Source organism: Ambystoma mexicanum, chromosome 4q, assembly GCF_040938575.1.
Source record: "Ambystoma mexicanum isolate Mex_15411 chromosome 4q, UKY_AmexF1_1, whole genome shotgun sequence".
Taxonomy (NCBI): domain Eukaryota; kingdom Metazoa; phylum Chordata; class Amphibia; order Caudata; family Ambystomatidae; genus Ambystoma; species Ambystoma mexicanum.
In genome coordinates, this window is record NC_090928.1 from 1,234,068,783 (window position 1) to 1,234,090,426 (window position 21,644).

The following is a 21,644-nucleotide window of genomic DNA, read 5'->3' on the forward strand; positions in this document are numbered from 1 at the left end:
CATTGCCCTGCTTACTTACCAGTTGGTACTGCTCATTTTCTGCCTCACTTTGTCTTTCCCTCCCTTTTGAAGTTAACAGAGTGCCATTTTGCTCCCACTTCATTTTCTGAGCTTAACTTGTCTGAAAACTATTGGGAGTGGTGTGGTGTATTAAGAGTGTGATTTTTGAACTGCTTTACTTTAGTGAAACGTTATACAACTGATGAGTAAATAAATGAATATTCTTTTACTTTAAAACCTTGAGTCAGTGTTTGTTTGAATCATAGTAACTGCTGTCCTTTGTATAACTATTTCATACTGCTCAATTGCTCTTGAGATAAGTCTGGCTGCTCAGCCATTGCTACCACTTTATTGTGTAGTACAGGCTTGTACCAAAGGTGAATTTGTGCTGCCACTTGTAGTCCTAATTGTGTGTGGTGTTCCCAAAGAGTACTACATATAATTCTGCCTAACACCAATCCACGACGAACAAGTCCCCTAAAGCTCCTCTCGGAGGAAATTCCCTTGAGCAATGTGTCTCGCACTTCCGGTTGATACCGGTCGCGAACAGATCCACTTGAGGAGTTCCCCAAATGGGCGAAGATCTCCTTAAGGACTTCCTGAGCTAACTCCCACTCTTGGGAGACCGATCTCTGCCTGCTCAGAGCATCCGCCGCCGCATTCTCCTCTCCGGCCAGATGAACCGCCGAGAGCGAGATGCCTTGCTGTATTGCCCAGAACCAGAGCTGCATCACCTCTATGCACCCCCCTTTTTGTTGAGGTAATGCATGGCCACAGTGTTGTCCGTCATGATCAGGACACTCTTCCCGCATACCAAGGGCAGAAAAGCCTTCAGGGCTAACCTGACGGCCCTCGGCTCCAAATGATTTATGTGAAGTCTATACTCCGTCGGAGACCAACGACCACTGGCCATCAGCTCGTTGGCGTGAGCCCCCAATCCAGTGAGGGAAGCATCCGTCACTACCGTCACCTCGGGCCATGGTTGCCAAAACGGCTGCCTCTTCATCAGATTCTCTTTGCTGGCACACCACAGAAGATCCTGTGAGACCCTGAGCGGAATCTGAAGAAGATCCGATATCTTGCCTGAGAATTGAGACCACTGCGTCCTGAGGGCCCACTGAAGGGATCTCATCCACAGTCTGGTCTCTGGCACCAGATAATTCAAGATGCTATGAGGCCGAGCAACCTTAAGAATTAGAAAACCGGGAGACTCTGGGCATGTTGAAACTTGTCGACCATCTGCACAATGTGATGAACCCTCACCTTGGGTGGCGAGCACTTACCCAAGGATGTGTCCAACACAGCCCGATGTACTGGAGCTATTGGAAAGTGTCCTGTGCGACTTCCTGAAATTTAGGGAGAAGCCCAGCTTGTGAAGTGAGTGGCAGATGAGGCTGAGGTGATCTAAGGCCTGTTCGGGAAAACTTGTCCTTCCTGAGGAAGTTGTTCAAGCGACGCAAGTCCAAGATGGGTCTCAGCCCTCCTCCTTTCTTGGGAATCAAAAAATATGGGGAATACCAGCCTTTGTTCCTCTCCACCACAGGCACTAGTTCTATAGCGTATTTTTCTAGCAGGGTCAAGATTTCCTGCACAAGGAGCGGATCTGGAATCTTCGAAGAGAGGTTCCCCAGTGGATTTTTGTGAGGCGGTTTTAGGAAGAGTAGGCAGTAGCTGTGGGCTATTGTCTCCAGATCCCACACATCCAAAGTAATGGCTCGCCAGTCTTCTAGATGCTGAGCCAGTCTGCCCTCAACAGGCGAACAATGAGACATGGCCTCAGAGCTGTTTTGGAGCAGCTGCGGCAGTGCATAAAGGCAAAGAGGCAGCTGCCTGAGCGGCTTTGGCACCTCGTCCTCTTCCACCTTGAAGAGCTTTACGGTGGCCCCTTTGAACAGCCGCTCCTCTTGCTCTACCAAAAGAGCAGTAACAAAAGGAACCCCTCCACTGTTATCCCCTAGAATGAAAAGGCAGAGGTTGACGCACAGCAGTGCCAAAGATTTGGAAGCTGCTTTGGCGGTCTGCAACCTCTCAAGGCTCTCGTCAGCCTTGCTGCCAAACAAATGAGAGCTGTCAAAGGGCATGTTGAGAAGACAGGCCTTTACGTCCGGTGCAAACCCTGACTTTCTCTACCACGCAAACCAGCGTATCATGCCACGGACCGACTGGCGCTATGCGCCGTGTCCAACCTAGACTGAAGGGATTCACACATGGCATCCTTGCCATCCTTAACAATAGCAAGGAACCCATCCCTTTCTTCCCCCTCTGGAATATGCTTAGCCGCCAGCGAGACAATTCCACAGAATGTGCGAAAAATTTGCCAAGGCACAGGTGGAGTTGGCCATATTCCCCGCTGAAAACAACTTTCGTGCCCATCCATCAGAGCGTTTGTTGTCCCTATCTGGAGGGATGGTAGGGTACGCCACCTGCCTTGAGGTGGCCGTGGCCACCTGAACCACAAAACTCCCAGGTGACCTCTCCTCATCCTCATATAGATCATGAAGAGAGTGAAAGAACTCCGTCCTGGGAACAGGAGTAGGCCTGGGGGCCTCACAGACTTAGACAGAGCCTTATTCGGAGGTTCCACAACTCTAGGGGCCTCCACCAGCAAAGTCAGACCTGTAGGCCCGATGGCGTCGACGGCTTCAGCGTCGACAACGGTGCAGAGGGCTTTGAGGGTGTGACTGAGGGCAATGCCGCGACGGCCGCACTCGTTGGGCACGACGCCGATGGTGTTGACCCCTTCCTCGACACCTTCACAGGCTTTGACGGTCTCGCTGGAGACGAGGACCGCGACCTGGATCTGGCACTTCTCTGGTAATCTACCGGAGCCTTGTCCGAACGGGACCTCGACGGTTCCCGATGCTTATCGCGCCGACCATCTGGGCCCAAAGGCACGCAAACGGCGGACCGAGACTGATCCCCGCCGGCTTCCACCAAAGGCGCGGACGGGGCAGTGGCCTGAGATTGAAAAATCTCCAACATTTTCTCCCTGAATGCTTCCCACTCTTCTGGGGTAGAGGATTTAGTGGGGCAAGCCACCTTCCTTTCGGAGCGATCATCATTCGACGAGGACGGGGAAGGCGGTGGTTGATGCTGCTTCCGGGAGTGCCTCAAAGAGGACGAGTGGTGAGAACCACTCCAGGACCGAGATCCCCTGGATTTCCTCTGACGGGAGAGTCACCCCTCGAGTCGTCGGTGGAAAGACCAGTAGTTTTAGATTCACGGGGTTTGGAAACCCGACCTACCTGCAACTTCCCCTTACGCTCCCGCAAGGCCTTAGCAGGCACTTCTTAAAGCCCGACCGCGGGGTCGGAGTGGTAAAAGTTGAAGACATCTCAAAGGTAGTAACACGAGGCACGCCGAGTTCTTGAAGCAAACATGTTTGCAGTGAAAACAGAACTGAGGCTATGGCGCCATGTGTCCTACTTATAGCATCCGATGACGACACACTCAACGGAGGCCCGTGAGGGACACCGACCCAACGCAATCGACGCCTTCTGCTGAAACATTTCTGAAGCAGCACAGCAGTGGACATTACATGTCAAAGATGTGGAATACGTTGGAGGACACAATCCATTCAAAAGTTATGTTTTGCTCGGTCAGAGGGTCACTATTCTTAGGCTCAGCACTATGCGTCTCAGTAGCCCATTTTCCGGGTCTTTGGTTTTGGTGGGTTGCAGGGTAGGTCTAGGCAGGTTACTTGGTTATAGGACAGGAGATATCTCATACCAACGTAGTCACACCGAGGGAGTGATGCTAAAGGACAGACCGGACATTTGTCATCTGGCTGTAACATTTGTCGGAAGGCTGTAATTACTTTCCAAAGTAATGTCATTGAAGTTATGGTTCCTGATGTTGGTGGGTTTCAGCAAGCTTAGATGGTCATAATAATGGATTACGGAAAGAGCCAGGTTTTTAGAGCTTTGCGGAAGGCCATGTAGTCTTGGTTGTGTCGAATGTGCAGAGGGAGTGAGTTCCACAGAGTTGGAGCTAAGGCTGAGAAGGCGGACCCTCCAATCCTGGCTGAATTGGAGGCTGGAATCACTAGTAAGAGGGCATTGCTTGACCTTAGGGTGCGTGATGGGTGGTAGGGTGTAATCTCTTGTAGGTATGCTTGGCTGGTCATGTGCACTGCTCGGTGGGTAATTGTCATGCTGAGAACCTGGTGTCTGCAGAAGCTGCTGAAACCCTGACAATCCACCCAAAATGTGGCACTCTGAGCTGACATACATATGACTGCTCAGTTTACCACACTTTCAGGGGAAAGGGGGAAGGGACAAAGAAACAAACACCAGGCTGGAAGCTATCAACTCGCTGGTTCTTCACCTGTAGCTAAAACATAAACATGCAATATACCTCAGTACTCATGGGTTACCATACTAACCTTAAACTCTAAATCCTTAACCAAAATAGTTTAAAACCATACCTGGTTCTTTCTCTTCAGAATGCCCAGAGAAGTGAAAAGCAGACAAGACTTCCTTACTTGTGGACCAGAATCTTATAGATAATTCAGCCTTCTCAGTAGGTCCATGAATGTAATTTAACTTTGTAGTTAGTCTGCTCAAATCTAAGATTCTTGAACAAGGTCTTCAAGTAAGATTTATGAAGTTCTTTTAAGTTCTTGTATTTGTTTTTAATATTTTCTTTGTAGAGAGTCTTTTTCTCAGGAACGAATTTAACTTGCGATGGAATCTTCACGTGGAAAGCCAGAAACCGGGGGAAGAAAAAATCATGCGCTTTTTTCTCCAAATCGCGGGAAATACGCACACGCGTTAAAACGCACTCGCGCTAAAGTCCAAGACGCGATAAAAATTACACGCGCTTTCCTCCAAGTCGCGGGAAATACGCACACGCGCTGACGATTCAATTCGCGGGTAAAACACACTCGCGCTAAAATCCAAGACGCGATTAAAATTACACACGCTTTCCTCAAAGTCGCGGGAAATACGCACACGCGCTGAGGATTCAATTCGCGGGTAAAACGCTCTCGCGCTAATGTCCAACTCACGAATAAATACGCATACGCGCAAAATACACACGCGCTTATTTTATCACGCAGAAAAAACCCTTGCGTTAACGAACAGTAAACGCGAGTCCAAAGTACACGCTCGCGCTTCACTCTCACGCGCTGAGACACACGCGCGGGCGAAAAATAACGGACAAAAAACTCTCGCGCTAGTTTGATTTGACATGTAGCGATAAAAACAAACGTACGCGCTTCAATCTTTTTAGATACAGATTTGATTTCAATCCCTTAGATAAACATAACCTTTTTACAAAGTTCAACAAATCTGGAAAGTCACTTATCTTGAATAAGACTTGAAAACTTCTTTTCTCAGAAAAAATGGAAGTTTCTGACTCCTGTCCTGTGTCTCCACCAAACTCCAACTGTTATACTTTCAGATCTTCCGCTTAACTGCTAGAAACTGGTCACCCTTGACAAAGTTAAGCAGGAGCAACAAGGCACACGACCTCTCAGCTGGGCAAGGACGATGAAAGGCAGTTTAGAATGTTCATTGTCCTCCCTATAAACAATATCCAGCCAATCAGAATTTAGACTGAGAACCTCCATCTTGGGGCAATCTCCATAGACTGCAATGAAGGTTAAGGGCAAAATTGGCTGTTTAAAAATATAACCCATAATAACTTCCTAAAACCTTTCTATACTAAATGTGTGTCTCCCCTGACCCAGTGTAAATGAGTATATGATACTGTATGTAAAGAATATGTCACTCCAACCTGACAGTACCTGACAGTAATGCATAGGATTTTGAAGGTGGCACTTTGTCCAACAAGGAGCCAGTGAATGGTGCGGGGAAGATGTGATAGCTGTGTCCCAGAGCAAGGAGGAGTCTGGCAGCAGCATTTTGGGCTCTTTGGAGTTTGTTAAGTTGGTATGCAGGTGCACCCAGACATAACAATGGACATAATAGCGGTGAGTCTGCTGGGGTAGGTGAGGTAAAGGAAAATGCATTTTAGGAGTGTCAGGTGGTAGTGACAGGATTTTGATACATTATTGAGCTGATAGTAGAGGGTTCAGCCCCAGTTCATAGTTTCTGGAGGATAGCTCATGGACAACGCGCTCGCCTTGGAAACAAGATGACGCTGAGCAGCACTGGTTCGATCCCCGCGTCCACGCTTAGAAACCTCTGGGTATTAAGCGCGTTATAAATAATTCATTACAATTACAATTTACATAGTGCAGCCAAGGTTTCTGACTATATTGGAGGTAGGAGGGGAATGCCAAGGGAGGGGTGCCATGGGAGTGGTTGGGGGAGAAGGGCAGTTTTTCTGCACACCATGATCTCAGGTTTATCTGGGTTCAGGAGGAGGTGGTTTTTGCCATCCATCAGTCAATATCTCTGAGGCATGCTTCAAGGTCGGGACGTTGGTTGGAGCATGTTTTGGGAATTCTCTGGATAATTTGGGCATCGTCCGCGTAGTTGTAGCAGGTGAGGTTGTGCACGCGGAAGATGCCTGGTAGAGTGGTGAGATAGAGGTTGAAAAGGAAAGCAGAGAGGCAAGCGCCTTGGGGTACTCCAGGGTTCAATGTGCGAGCGGCTGAGACAAAAGGGGAGAGGAAAGCAATTGTTTTGAAGCAATCCATTTGAGTGCCGAGCCTCAGATTCCTAGGGAGTGGAGTCGGTCGTGGAGGATAGAATGGTTAACTGTGTCAAATGCTGCTGCAGGTCAAGGAGAACCAGTGCTGCATAGCCTTCCGAGTCTGCAGCGACCTTGAGGTCATCCCAGATCGAGATCAGAGTGGTTTCTGTTCCATAGTGCGGCCTGAAGAAAGCCTGATTGAGCAGTGTTGCGTTGTTTGTTGGATTCTACGAAGCGGTTGTGCTGGGAGTAGACAGTGCGGTCAATGGTTTTCGCCAGGAATCAAGTGTTGGAGATCGGTCTGTAATTGGGAGACCGTGTAGCAGGGCTTCAGCTAGGTCAGGAAGTACCTTGACTTTGTTCCAGCATTTGTGATCATGTGTGAGGGCAGGGAGAGCCATGGGTGGAGGGGGTGGTGTGTGGACAGAGAAAGGGATGGCAGAGTGAACTGTCCAGATGAGCGGCTTGGGACTAGATACAGAGACAAGGTCATAGGAGCTGAAAATTGTATCAAGGGTGTGGCTACTGGAGTGGGTTGGGGCTGTGGTATGTCGGGAGAGGTTGAGCCCTTCTAGACTGTCGACCATGCTTGGGTCATGGGGTTGCTGGGCACATTGATACAGATATATAAATCCTCCAGTAATGTGAGCATTGGGTGGTTTACCTGAATGATAGCTAGCGAGTCACAGAGATTGTTGGCATAATGTCTGTCATATGGGACATGAGCCGGGTGGGGTTCATTATGGTTTGGCGGGCGGTGAGTGTGGTACAGAAGGGGCTGAGTTGTAGTGGCGGAGAGGTAGTCTTTGTTGTCGTGGTATCCCCATCAGGAAGGGGATGTCAGTCATGGTAGTGGGATGAAGTAGTGCAGCAGGTGGGCGATGAGGGGGTTAGTGAGTAGCTGCACGTACAGAGGGCTAGGGCGGGATGTATCTGGGTCGAAGCACCTAAAACGAAGAAATTCAGTGGGCGATAATGCAATAGCAGCAGCTAGGCTTGGGACAGCGGGAGAAAGGGCCCACCATAGGGGCACAACGGTAAATGCAATAACACTAAATGCAACAGTAGCACCTAGAAGAGGCACCTGGATAGAGGGGGAAGTGCCAAAAACGGGGAAAAAATGGTAAATGCAAGGATAGTAAATGCAATAGCAGCACCTAGATTTGGGACATCTGGATAGAGGGAGAAAAGGGCCTACCACGGGGGCACAGCAGTAAATGTAATGACAGAAAATGCTACAACAGTAAATGCAATAGCAGCACCTCGATTTGTAACAACTGGATAGACGGAGATAGGGCCTACCACGGAGGCGCAGTAATAACCGTAATACAAAAGGCAGGCACTAATCCAAACTCCTAAGTTTGAAATTCTTAATTAGTGCTAGCTGGCACAATCAGGCCAAATCTGATAAGTGGCTGTCAGTCCCAATTACTTCATCTGGCACATTCAATCTAAATAAGAAAAGCTGCTATGTGGTCCATGTGGCTGGGGGCACAATCTACTCAAGGCATTGTTTGGTTTAGGTCAATCAGAGTGCAATATATGGCTGGTTAGGACCAACTATCTTGCACAAACTACGTAGAGGAAATGTATGGCTGCGGGGCGTATGTGATTGTGACAAGTCAACAGTTGGGGTTAGAATGATTTTTGATGGGATTGAACAATTTACAGAAGATCAGTAATTGCTGGTCTCCTATTGCTCCGATCCCCCTACCTTGTTGGTCAGTGCTGGTTGACGGCTGCAGGCACCACTGACTAACATGGGCAAACACGTTCTGAAAAGGCTTCTTCGGGAGCTGTAGTTCTTCACCACAGGGGCTGCACGGGCGGCGGCTGCTCTGGATGGGTCATCCAAGTGGGTTTCTGACGTCTAATCAGGGAGGGGAGCGGGTGGAGACAGGGAAACAAGGAAGTTATCAAGGAGTGGGACGGGGGAAAGAGCGCAATCAGTGGGGTGGAATTCCACTTTAAGAACAAATGCCAGCAGCGCCCAGGTGACGACTACGGTCTCTGGAGGCCTAGCACTCACCTGCAACACTGTGGAAAATGTGGCGTGCAGGCAGTAAGCCTTGGAGTTAGGCCAGGCGGCGGATATCCAATCAGGGGAGGGGGCAGGATGGGAGTCGGGCGGAGGGAAACAAGGAAGTGCTTCGAGGGAGTGGGTCGGGGGTAGGAGACCGTAATCGGTGGGGGTGGGGGGATTAGAAATTGTTAAGAACAAATGCCAGTAGGGCCCAGGGGAGGACTACAGTCTCTGGAGGCATAGCAGTCCGTGGAAAAAGTGACAAACGAATGGCTCCATAGTTCGTGCAAACACTAATGGGGGCAGGAGGCACCCGTGCCTGGAACCTCTGGTTATGGGTAAAGACAGTGAGTATTGCCCGTTGATCCCAAGAGAGGTCGATCGCTCTTGATCATTGATATGACAAATTTGGTGAAATTGGGACCGAACCAGAAAGCTCCAAGAGGGTTTAGAACATAGCCCCAGTCCATGCTGTTAAATGCTTTATAACCGTCCAGCGCACCACTCCCAGATTACCCGCTTAGTAGTGTGCCCATTTCAATCAGACTCAAGATCCTTCACACATTACCATGGGCGCTACACCCTATTATTAATCATGTCCGATCTGTATCTATGATGTCAGGAATGACCATCATACGGTGAGCCAAGGTCTTAGAGAACAGCTTGGAATCATCGTTAGTGTAATTCGGCAGAAGGAATAACAATAGGCTGAGTCCTTCCCTGGATTAGGGAGCAAGACAGTAGTGGAGGTTCCCATTGGGGGAATAGTTCTATCGGACAACAGGAATAAAATAAATAAAGCTGTCAGATGAGGGACCAGAAGTAATTGGAATTTCTTATAAAAGGAAGCAGTGAATCCATAAGCCTTTGGGCTTTGTTTTTAAGTGTCTTAATTGCTCTCTGAACCTCATCAGGTTCAATGGGACCCTGTATCAAATCACACCTTTGTTGTGATAATCGCAGCAATTTAGCTTTCCATAAGCATTCCATTTGCGTGAATTTGGACATAGTTCCCCATAAGAACAGTGCATCAAGGTGATTTTTAAGTATTCTCATCTTGTCCCGTTCAGATCTATTCCCTTTTCATCATGCAAGGCTACTATTTTGCTACGTGTCTTAAGCTTTTTTAATGTGGATACCAGCAAGCGGTTGGTCTTATTGCGGTTAGTATAATAATATTGCTTGATTTTCAAAAGTGCCTGTGCTGACCTGTCCGCCAGATGCTTCTCTAGTTTTTTGCACACCATGTTCAATGCTCTAAGTGAAAGCCCTGGAACCGCTATTCTGATATTCCAGCTCAGCAACCTCAACTCCCCCACTCTAGCCGCAGCCAAATCAGTTTGCATTCCCTAGTGTAGGCTGCAGTTTTGTTGATCATTTCCCCTCAAACCACAGCTTTTATTGTGCCCCATACTGTGCTTGCTGGAAGGCGGAAAGTAGTTTTTGATGACCTCACCCATTTCACTATACAACACCCGATCATTCAGAACTAGATTGTATGGTTGCCAGGATCGTCTAAAAGATGCAGATCTACCCTCAATCAACAGGGTAAGGGGACACAGGGGCGTGGTCAGAAAGTGTATGCAAGCCTATTTCCAACCCCAGACACATGGGTACAGTGCGCTGGGAAGTAGTATCAAGTCGAGCTTTGAGAATCCCTTGTGAACCTGTGAGTAGATGGAGAAGTCCCTATCCTCCCCGTGAAAACTTCAAGCCCTGGACATTCCACGTCCCCAATTGAACGCAATTTTCCCCAACATTGATGAAATCACCCATAGACACACCCCAAGAAGAGCAGAATTTGGAGAGCATCTACTGACACCCATGATGTCCTTGTTGAGTGTATATCCAGCCCACTCCGCTGTAACTTTTTGAAACTTATTGAAACCCAAACCCCCCCTCACCCTCCCAACAAGAAACACAAGTCCAGTCAGGAACTCAGACTATGGGAGATCCGACTTGGAGGGATCCCAGACTCATCCTTTAATAGCACACCCCTCCTCCATATAAGCACATAGGAGTGTGATCACTGTTCAACTCTAAACACTAGAGAACAATGGGCCCCATGTCCATACAAACCCTGCAACCAGAGCACACCAACACGTAGTACTAAGCGAAGCCACCATCACCCTTTCCGTTCAGGTTTTCATCTTCCTGCCCCTCCCCAACCATTTTGTTTCAGAGCCCCCTGGGTCCTGCTTAGGATCAAGGTCTGTGAGTCCCTCACCTCCATCCTCCTTTCCCCCCATAGCAAGCATTCCCCTTGCTTTAAGGTTTTAATAATCTTCCTTCGAGTGAGAAGAGAAGCGCTGTGGGGAATCCCTATCTGTAGGTTTTGTGTTTCTCCCTTAGCCAATCGGTCAGTGGACGAAGAGCTCTCCACTTTGCTAGGGTGGAAAATGCCAAGTTTTGATATAAGGAGGAGGAAAATGTTACAGAAGTTGGTCACCGGAGACTCCCTAGCAACTGCCATGATACACTCACTCTCTCTCTCTCCAAAGAAGTGCACTCTAGTTAGAACACCTGGCGGTTTATCCTGGGGTGTTGAGTTTGGTTGTCTTATTTGATGCATCGTGTCCAGTTTGATATTTGACTCAAAATATTGTTCCTGCGGGTAAGATGTTCTGCATTCTCTTGCTTGTCCTCCAAAGCCTCACAGCGAGATTCTAAGGGTTCTATTTGGTTTTACCCTATTTTCTGGTTAAAACACTCTTGTCAAGTGCCAAGATTTCATGAGATAGTTCATCTGTGCTTTTGGGAATCTCCTTTCGGATTTCAGCGAGTAACTCCTGCAAATCCGCTTTGGCGGACACTTGGGAAGGCAGAGGAAGAAACAGGTCTGCTGCGTGCATCTGGGCAGCCACCACCTCAGTGCGTTTGGACTCGTCAGCTGGCTGCAACATCATAGAGAGATCTCCCTGCCTACCAGCTTTAGTTGTTTTCGCCATGTCAGTGGGCAAATGAACCAAGTGCTGTGAGGCCGCAGGAAGATGTCCTGCTGCAGAGCCTACTTTTAGGCTGGCGATAACTATCGCCCAAAAGTCACACTTCACCCCAGATTAGTATCACTTTTGTTCTGGAGGGTTAGCCAGGCACATCTCCCTGGTCACAAGCTGTACAATTGCTGGAGCAACCACCAGTACCTTGATAGATGTGCCATCTCCATTGAGAGGAGCACTTTACAAAGAGATACTTCAGGACCTCCAGGCCCACAGAAAGAGAGACCCCACAGGCGTGAGGCAGTAGATTCGCAGTTGAAGCCAGAGACAAGCACCCAATGCACGGTTAACCACGTCGCCACAACTCAGCAAAGCACAGACGATGCCGACATGCCTGGATCGTGCAGTCTGTAGGAGTCCTAAGGAAAGGGAACGTTCAAGCATTCAGACGCTTTCCATGGAAGCCTGGGCCCTGAGATGCATATATCTCAGAGAATCCTTAAAGCTGACAACTGCGTGCTGCAGCAGCCCCGGTCTGACACTAACCCTTTGCTCCCCGGGCTACGATCATGCTGCACTTGCCTCCGGCACTCACCACGCAACCCGCGTCGTGCTCCAGGGCCCATGACCGACAGGGCTCTCCAGTCCATCTCAGCAGGAACTCCAACTTGGGATCGGCCAGCAGAGGGGAATTTGCCACGCAGTCAACACGCTGCAGATCTTAAAAGCAGCATGTCAGGTCATTCCATGTGGCCCACTATGGCTGTTGCCATTTGGAGTCAGGCAACCGCTCCTCATTCAGGCTGACGATCTCCGATGTTTGAGACCCCCTGGAGAACATGCGTTCAACTCATCAGGTCCGCAGGCCCGATTCGCTCATCTCCCTAGGTAAGAGCTGGCGGGAAAGGGGTTTTAGAGCATTTTTCACTGCCCTCAGATGCCAGAGGCTCTTAGGAAGCCATCCGTTGTGATGGCGCTCCTAGCCAGACCCCCAATTTATAGGTTTCCAACTGACCTGGGCTGGCTGCGGTTTTCGGCAGATGCACAAGTTGAGACAGCTATTTGCATCTATTTACATACTCTGGGCCAATAAAACCTGGGGATCATCTGGCTTTGGGTTTTACCTATTGCCTGCTGGGCGACGGTAAGGTGGGAATGGGTCAGCTCCAACACTATTTTCCGGGGACTCTGGCGAATTACTGATTGACATCGGGGAAGACCCTCTTTCCCGACGTCCCCTCTATATAGCAATCCAGCTTGACTTTACCCATTTTCTTCTGACAGTACCCTTCCAAAGGCCTCTGTAAGAGCTGGGTCATTCCTATAGGCAAGGTCAGATAGCGGTGATATGTCTACATTCTCTAATGGATCTACCTCATCTCTAACAAGGTCAAAACCCCAGTGATCCCCTTTCGTTTTCCCTCAGGGACTCAACACTTCTTGGGGAACTGGAGCGAAGGCCTGTTCTAATAACCCTTGTGTTATGGCTTCTCCTTTCTCCCATAGTTATGGATGATTAGCTTTACCCCCCACCCCCCGGATAATCAGGATCTATTACTCCAGCGGCACATCTTATCGCAAGGCAAGTCCTGAATTTGTGGCCAATCGTACATACGCCCCAGGTGGGAGGGAAACACTGAGCCCTGTAGGTATCAGGCATCTCTCGTTAGGGGGTATGGAGATATTCTCTGTACTGTTAAAATCCACCCAGATGGATTGTGGGGTGGCTAGTGTTGTTGCTTTGGCCCTGGAGTAAACAGCAGGGGTCCCAAGCATTTATCAGATGATCTTAATCCCACATTTGACACTATGTCGTGAACCAGAAGAAGAAAACGGACTAAGCAAATGTGCAAAGGTATTATATTTAAAGAAAAAAATGCCGAACACTATTGCTATGAGAGTAATTCCATACCTAATAAACTAAACTAACTGTGCTTGTCAAATGTCCAAACAAAATAGTCCTCAGTCCAAAACCTACTTGTTATCTGGCCCTGCCACTTAGAAAAACATAACACAAAAATAGACCACATTGTAGACACCACAAGCTTTGGTTGGTCAAACTCCTTGGGATTCCTCCCAAAGAATTTTCTTCAAACTGTCAAATTTCCTCCATTTTTCACAACCCTCTTCTCTTTTCAGGTTCTGAATGACAAGTCTTAAGTCTTCACACACATCCAACACTTCCTATTCTTTATAGGAAAACCGATTTTCTTCGTGAGATTCCACCACTTTTAACCTTGTATTTGATAGTGTTCTTATTTTGGGTTTGAGCAATGGAACACTCCAGCTTTGCTCTGTTCTCAGTCTTTATTTCTTCATTCCTTTTATTTTTACTTCTAGGGCACCCCAAACCCTCTGGCACTTTGGTATGCTTAATTTAGCAGGGTCTCGATTGGGCACCTGGCGGTGTCCAGCGTTCGGGTTTCTTGAGCTCCTGTAACTCTTTTGGCTTCATGTAACAATGTCACTTGTTAATCCAGTGCTCCCAAAGCCCTCTGATATACTTAAGTCCACAGAGCCTCGGTTGGATATCTGCCCATGTACAGTGTTCAGGTTTTTCTGGATTTCACAACCCTACGGGCTTCTCCAGCACTCAGGAACAGAGCCGCTCGCCCCTCTCCCCATTGTTACCTTCTTGGGAGTATTTGCTTTCCTTTCTCTGTCAGACTCGACAGTCAGTGATCTTATATCTGGGTCGGTTAACACGCTGCAGGCCCACCATGGCTTCAGTGTGGTCGCTCTACCAGGCAAGACGGTCCTTCAACCGTCCCTGTTGCGTTCTCCGATCCGGCTTTGTTGCCTTTTGCAATGCCAGCCTTCTGGCGTATGCCTTGCGACCAGCTCACTCTTAATGCGACCGCTCTCTTGAGATCTAGCATTAGCCCACCCCTCCAGGACGTCTTCCCGTCAGAGGCTTGCCTCTGCATAGGATACTCCCTCCTCCATTTAAGGTTCCTCATCTTTTTATGTTGGTTGCTACAAAAGAAATGGGTGTGTCGTTCCAGACTGTTGAGTTCACGGCAATCCAGTTTTACCTGAAGCCAAAGAGATTGTAGTAATGTCACTATTGGTTGAATCCAAAACAGATGCAACACATGCGTTTTCAATTCCCAAATATGCAGCCAATGTATTCTTGATAGGGAGTTCCTCATAGGAATGGGAGTCCTTGTCCCCTAGAGAGGAGTCACTCCCAGTGAGATCCCACTTTCCCAGTCCCCTATGGAGGGTCTTGCTTAGCGAGCTCACCATCCATAAACCTCAAAGGAGGTGGCTTCTCTCTGGAGAAATGGCTGAATAGTCCAGATTCTTTACAAGACCAAGCAACAACTCCTCCCCAACTGTGCAACAAAAAATTGACCTTACCACCCTTCAGTACATTTTCCCTAAGCTTTTCTAAGGTGCCATAGGGTCCTACATGCTCATACCTTCCCCTTGCTTTCTCCAGAGTTTGGATTGGTTATGCTCGCACTTAATTCTCCAGGTGTATCCATTTATCCATGCCCCGTTCTTCGGTGTGCTTTTGTTTAGCTGAGCTGAAAGATTAGTATTAATGATTAAATCTGGGCTGTGTGTTTGACCAGAGCCCTCTCTTTCTCTTATACTTTCAGTGGGTGGCATGTTTCCTAGATTTGTCTAGCTATGGGCTCTCCTCAGTTGCTGACAATCAGGCACAAATAAGGTACGTGTAGCGGTGGCAAAAAGTTGAACAAGCTTGCCATCATTTTTTAAATCTGGCAGGCACTGTGTTATTGTTGTATAGACTCGTGGTATCGGAAGCAAAGATGCCAGTGGCCCTTTTCGGATATTTTCAATCAATCAACACAGTGAGGATTTCATATTCTTAGAGTGACAACACCACAACGGAACTCAAGTGTGGGGAAGCATATGCAAGTAGCCACTCTACACACAACAGTCATGCATGTTCGCAACACTCCCAACTACCCATGAAGGCAAAAGTGAATAGGGCACTCACCAAACCAGAGTAGAGAGAGAGCACCACACAACGCTGATCAACAGCAGCAACGGGATGTCACTACCAGTATCTACCTGCATAGTCGAGCCACATAATGGCATGACCAATCCTATCTTTCTAAAATTGCAGGAACAGCGCTGGGACTGTCTCCCCTTAAACAAGAGAAGCACTGTACGCAGTCACCCGTTCCCCACTATTAAATAATGACATCCTGGGATTGGCTCTTTTGTTCCCCACATCTCTGGAACTTTCAAGTGAGGCTCACCGGCAGCCCTTTCCTGTTTCAAATAGTCATGGAGGGTGACGCCTGAAATGAGATGTCATTGCAGCCTCAAATCCACATAACATCATTTCTACTACTTGAAGGTTCACCTAAATAGCCCCCATGAATCCCTTTCCACATCCGCCTTGCCAAGTATATTAAAAATAACTAGACATACATCATTTATAGCAGTATTCCAGCACCTCAACATTACTGAATTATGTGCCTGCGTCAAGGAATATGTACAAGAACACAAGCAAATATGGTCTAACTTCTCAAAATTTGTCGAAGTAAGTGTCTTCTCCTGATACATATGTGTTCATGTAAGTCTCATGCAGAACAAACAGAGCACAACCACCGCGGAGGAACACCTTTCAGTGGAATACTCAGCAGGGGAACTAATCAGAGACTGAAATTTTCGTATTCACATTCTTATATCATAGTGTACACAGAAAAAATGTACACTGGCTACCAGTTAAAGACCGTATCACTTTCAAGATTCTCTCCACCGCACACAAATGCATCTACCTAACCGCACCTTCCTACCTATCGGACACTATAGCCAAAACACAATCCACAAGACTAAGGTACACCAACCAACTTACAGTGCCACGAATTACCAGGGCCAAGGCCGGAGGAATAGGATTCCCCTACCTGGCACCTAAGCTATGGAACACACTGCCCACAGCCCTCAGAGCTGAAACCTCTCTCGATGCCTTCCGCAAAAATCTAAAAACGACACTCTTCAACTAACTTATAGCTCATTGTCTGTACTTGCACCTATTTATAACAAGCGCCACCTTGCCACAAGGCCACTTCCTTCTGTATGTGTTTTCGCGACCACTGTAACTAACCTATGAACAACCACTGTAACCAGCGCCACAATGCCCACAGGCTGCTGTGCGCTTAACAAATGTGAATAAATAAATAGTGTGGTTACGATTTTGAACAAAAGGAAGACGCGTGTCCTTACCAGGAATTTTACCCTTAAAATACTTTCATGCCAACAGACCCTCTGCCCAATATTGACTACTTTAAGGACATTCAGTCTTTAGTATACATATTCATTCAGTAATGTTGAAGCATTGGAATACTGCTATGAATAATAGTTATTTTTATATGCTATTCTCAATATATTCTATTTTCTTTTTGTAGATATTGATTCCCTGTAGATGAAGCTCATTCACCAAAATAAATTGGGATCATTTCTGTTCTAACTTTTATTCAATTAATTTAAAAATGTGTTAAACTAAATCAGAATTCTACAACATTCAACTAGATATTTTTCTGAATTTTGGAAAATGTTGGAGGTTACCTCAGTGTGGTGCTTGCCCTATGTTTCTGAGGTTCAGGACAGGCTTTGTTCCAATTGACCCGGTTCATGATGCATAGGATTTTGAATGAGATGCTTTGCTCCACTTGGAGCCTGTGCAGGAACTTTAAGACAGGCCTTGTGTGGTCCCTGTAAATAAAATTAAGAAAGAGTGCGTTTGTTTTGCTGTGTCTAGAGCTTTAAGATCTGGCTTTTGGGAAGAGTGGCATTCATGGAGTTACAGTCATATAAACTAGGGTGAATGAAGGCCCTAATTTTACCCAGTGAATGGATTGCAGTGTAATTAGGATCTTTCTAAGAGGGGTGAGCTGCTAATTAGACCCTTTAATATGGCATTGCTACGGTTAACAGAGAAATTATTGGAGTTTAAAAGAACTTGCAGGTTCTCTACCTTGGGGTTGGTGGGTGGCCAGAATTATAGGGACAAGCAAACAGTAAGGGGTCATCCGGGATTTCATTTAGTCAAAGTAATGAAAATGTCCTGGAGACAGGTGTAGATGTTGGAAAGGCTCCGAGAACTTCAACCCAGGTACCTAGACTTGGGTCTATTTTTGCTTTCCTTTTTCATTTCCTCTCGTCTTTTTCATTTTCTCTCCCCATTATTTCCATTTCATTAATGGATTTTATGTTTCTTCTCAATCTTTGTTGTCGTTTCCTTTTCCTTCCTATACCTTTTGCTTTAGCATTTGTTTTCACACCTCATCTTCCTTTCTTTTTCTTTCCCCCTGTTTCCTTCTCCCTTTATTTATTTCCAACTCTTTAATTTTCTTTCCTTCTACCACTTTCATTTGTACACACAAACACATGCAAGGTATATTAGTCAAACCACTTTATTTAAATGGCAGTGAAAATAAAACTGAATATCTAATAGCACGCATAACATTTGCATGAGTGGAACAGACAATACATCAAACTGTATCCTGCATTGTTAATATCCCTTTCCTCCTACAGGTGTACTAAGTGTTCTGCAATCAGAATGAGATATTAGGCAGTTCAATTGCACCCGGTCTCCTAGATGAATGCATCTGCAGTCCTGTACCGCATAGAAGCCAAATACAGACAAAGCTAGAGACTAGACGGAGGAAACTGCAATATCCCCTAAACTCTGAACGATTCACCAAGGGTTTCAGACACACAATGCAATATTTCTGTCAATAAATAGCAGGGAAAATGTGATGGGGTCCATCATGTATTTGGGATTATAGTGATGCCTAATCTTTTGCTGGACTTCAGTCAGGCTGACTGATGAGTACCAATGTACCACCCCCCCTGCCTTACACAGGTGATTAATGCAGTTGAATGCCATTGTAAACATGAGTGTTTTGCAACAGTAATTGAAGGCTTTGAAGGCAAGCCGGTCCCACAGTTATGAAGCATATTATATACATACAGTTGTTTGGCTAGGAACATACCCCAAGTGGCATTCTTTGCATTCTGGAGACAGAAATATACAAAACATCACATACAGCAACTTAATGAGGATGTAATGTGGATTACAATTTATTAATGGAATCATATCATATTGTTTCTGGATAAAGAATTTCCTTCTCGTAGTGATATGGATCCAAATACTTTCCGCCTGTGAGTTTACTTTTTGATCAATGTTCAATTAATTTTAACAGGCTTGGTTTTGTAACCTGCTCTGCAGTTGTTCAGTTTGAGTCACCAGTTCACCTTTGAGTCCAGACACAGTCTTCTTCCTGAGCCCCATTGGTGTGGCTTTGCTGGTAACTGTGGTATATGAAGTCTGCTGCCATCTATTGCTCTTGTGGAAGTTCATTGTTTTGCGTTAGGATTACCTTGTAGTTCTGTCAAGTCTTGTCTAATCAATGGCTATAAATATAGTTTAAAACAGTTAACTATGTCCGATACGTAAACCTCACTTGGCCTAACAGTGCTGCAGTGACACAGGTTTATTATGCTATACTCTTCCAGTCATAAAATCTCAACTACAGCATGGGACCATTCACCCTACCATTTGGGACTGGAAAATAATTGTATCCATATATGTTCTATGCTATCCTATATATTACCTAAACTCTTGACAGATTCCCTTACTCTTTATAACAGTTGCGCATTGCCTTGAGCGTACTGCGCCAAGATGCAGTACCAATATGCCGGGCTTGAGGCCCAGGGATAAGCACTATCTTAATACATCCTTTCATCTTGTCCCATTGCAGGCCACCTTTACCAATCCACTTCAGTCTCTGAAAACAAGGCCATGCTCCGTTACCTGCGGAAGCCCTCTGCTGCATTTTTCACAAACGAATGGCCAGCAAGCGATTCATCCTCCTGGTCTGAGAAAGGAAAAAAATATTCCGAAATGAGTTGTCAAGATAAGCTTTTTATTTTATTACTAGGGGGGCCAACCCCTGTGGGGCATGCGTCGCTCACTCCCCTCCTTCCCCCACCCGTTAATTGCTGCGTGTTGAACTCAGCAGCTTGGTCGACGGAGGGATACTCGCTTCATTTGCATCCCCTCGCCCCCTATGGGGAATGGGAAAGTTGGACAGTATACCAGCAAAGTTGGAGGAATGTGGGACGGAATGACAGCATACCCATATCTTTAGGACATATAATGACCCCAATGCAAAGCGTTACGGTACTGTCACTTATCACTTAAACAAGTTCAACACACAACTCCATCAGTTATTGTCAATTAATAAACTTCAAACGCCTTAGGAATTGTAGATTTGGACAGTATACCATCAAAGTTGGATGTATAGGGAACGGAATGCCACCAGACTCATATGAATCCTTACACAAAATCATCACTTACACACAACTTCATCAGTGAATGGACTTCAAACGCCTTAGGAACTGCAGATTTAGACAGCATACCATTAAAGTGGGCTAAATGTGGAATGGAATGACACCAGAACCATGTCTGTAAGACATACGATGACCGCAATTTCAAGTGTTATAAAAACCGTTACATCGAAATGTTACACAAAATCATCACTTATGATTTTGTATTATAGGGTGAATTTGGCTCATAAATTATGAGACTGTCCCTAATACATTCTTAGTAGCCTTGCTTCTTTTAAAGAGCCGGGCATCTCAATGAGTTGAACATATGGAAAAGGCACAGGAGTTCAAATGCAGTGGCTAGAAAAGGGTTTGAGCTAGGAGGAAATTCAGTAGCTGTGGTGGTGGATGGCAGAATTGTGTCAAAGTGCTGAATAGTGTATTGCAATGCATCACCTCAACCTCCCAGCTTCACACCTCCAATGCTCTTATTCGGTCCCTTACATTTCAACTTGTATCCCTTTTCCATCCCCCGTCTCATAGGTGCCCTCACCCTGTTAGTTTTTTTAACTCTCTTTTTAATATCCACCGTCTATTTCTCCTACTCCATCCCTACCGCCCAACTTCAACATTTTATTGTCCATCTTCTTGCAACTGTATATTTTTCATCTCTCATTACCACTCATTTTTTTTAATGCTAAATTATACACCCTTCTTTTCCCCTACATCTCTTCCAGTCTTCTTCTCACCTTCTACTCTCTTGCTCATTCTGCCTCTAACCTCCACCTCGCTCGCAGTCCTACTCCAATCTCTTCCTGTCCTAATCTCCACCTCATTTTCTCACCAGTATGACTTTCTAAATTTTCTTCATTGCTGGCTCTATCCCATTCTCGCTCCAACTCTACCAGATCCCCATCTTCTCATTCTCTCACCTCTGCCATTGTCTGTCCTCATCCCACCTAAACATTTCTGTTACAGGAGATATCTCAGCCAAACTTGGCCCCTTTTTCCCCACCTGTAGGCGGTCGTAACGCCATGCAGGAATAAAAGGTTGCTGTAGGGGGGTGAGAGAAAATAACCAAAAAGGGCGAAAATGCTGTGTTTTTTCAAAAAATGCCAATAAAATGATGTACAAAGAAGCCTGTGTTTTTTTCCTTGTAAGAGCCAAGAACAAATGGTTTGCTGTGCTGAATTCCCCAATTTCCTGGCTTTCAAGAACAGGTTGAGGGGAAACGAAAACAAATTATTTTGATGTGGTCGTCATCAACCGTTTTGTGAGAGGTAGGCGATTTTGGCAATTTTTGCCAATTGGACATGCATGGACGAAAAGGGTGGCAAAGCCGAATTGGAGGACAGAAAGGCATACATTTCTGAAAAGTAGACAAAATTCCAAGTTTAGGAATGGGTGATTTGCGCAGGTCGGGCTACAACTAGGTAGGGGAAAATGCCATAGTTTGGGGAAAAAGCAGGAAACTTACTGAAAAAAAGGTATGTGGTGGACATGGTTGGCTTGGTACGGCAATGTCTTCTATGAATTTTGAGAAAAACAATGCTCTGCTACATTTCCCCGACTCTTGCAGTTAGGAAAGCACACATTTCTTGTAGTGTTTCACAAAACAAGCAATACCACAAGCCAAACACTGATCCATGGGACACAGGAGTTGTATGCTTATGGACTGATCAGAAGTACTTAGCATGTGTAAATCAGGAAAACCAATGTGGTGAGGAATGGCAAGCATACATTTTTTGAAAGCTCACAGGCA

The 21,644-nt window shown here is 46.4% G+C and overlaps 1 protein-coding gene across 4 annotated transcripts in view; it reads right to left on the bottom strand.

Annotated features, from left to right (window-relative positions):
• LOC138468305 (uncharacterized) overlaps nt 1-21,644 on the bottom strand; it is a 441,590-nt gene that overhangs the window by 170,786 nt on the left and 249,160 nt on the right. For 3 of the 4 annotated variants that reach the window (XR_011268238.1, XR_011268239.1, XR_011268237.1), the window contains one exon: nt 17,948-19,430. Coding sequence is in view for 1 of the 4 variants with exons in the window: in XM_069608798.1 (XP_069464899.1) it covers nt 19,367-19,430 (64 nt within the window). In the remaining 3 variants the exon portion in view is untranslated. Of the gene's footprint in view, nt 1-17,947; nt 19,431-21,644 lie in introns of those variants that run through there. The other variant, XM_069608798.1, reaches the window with a different exon arrangement.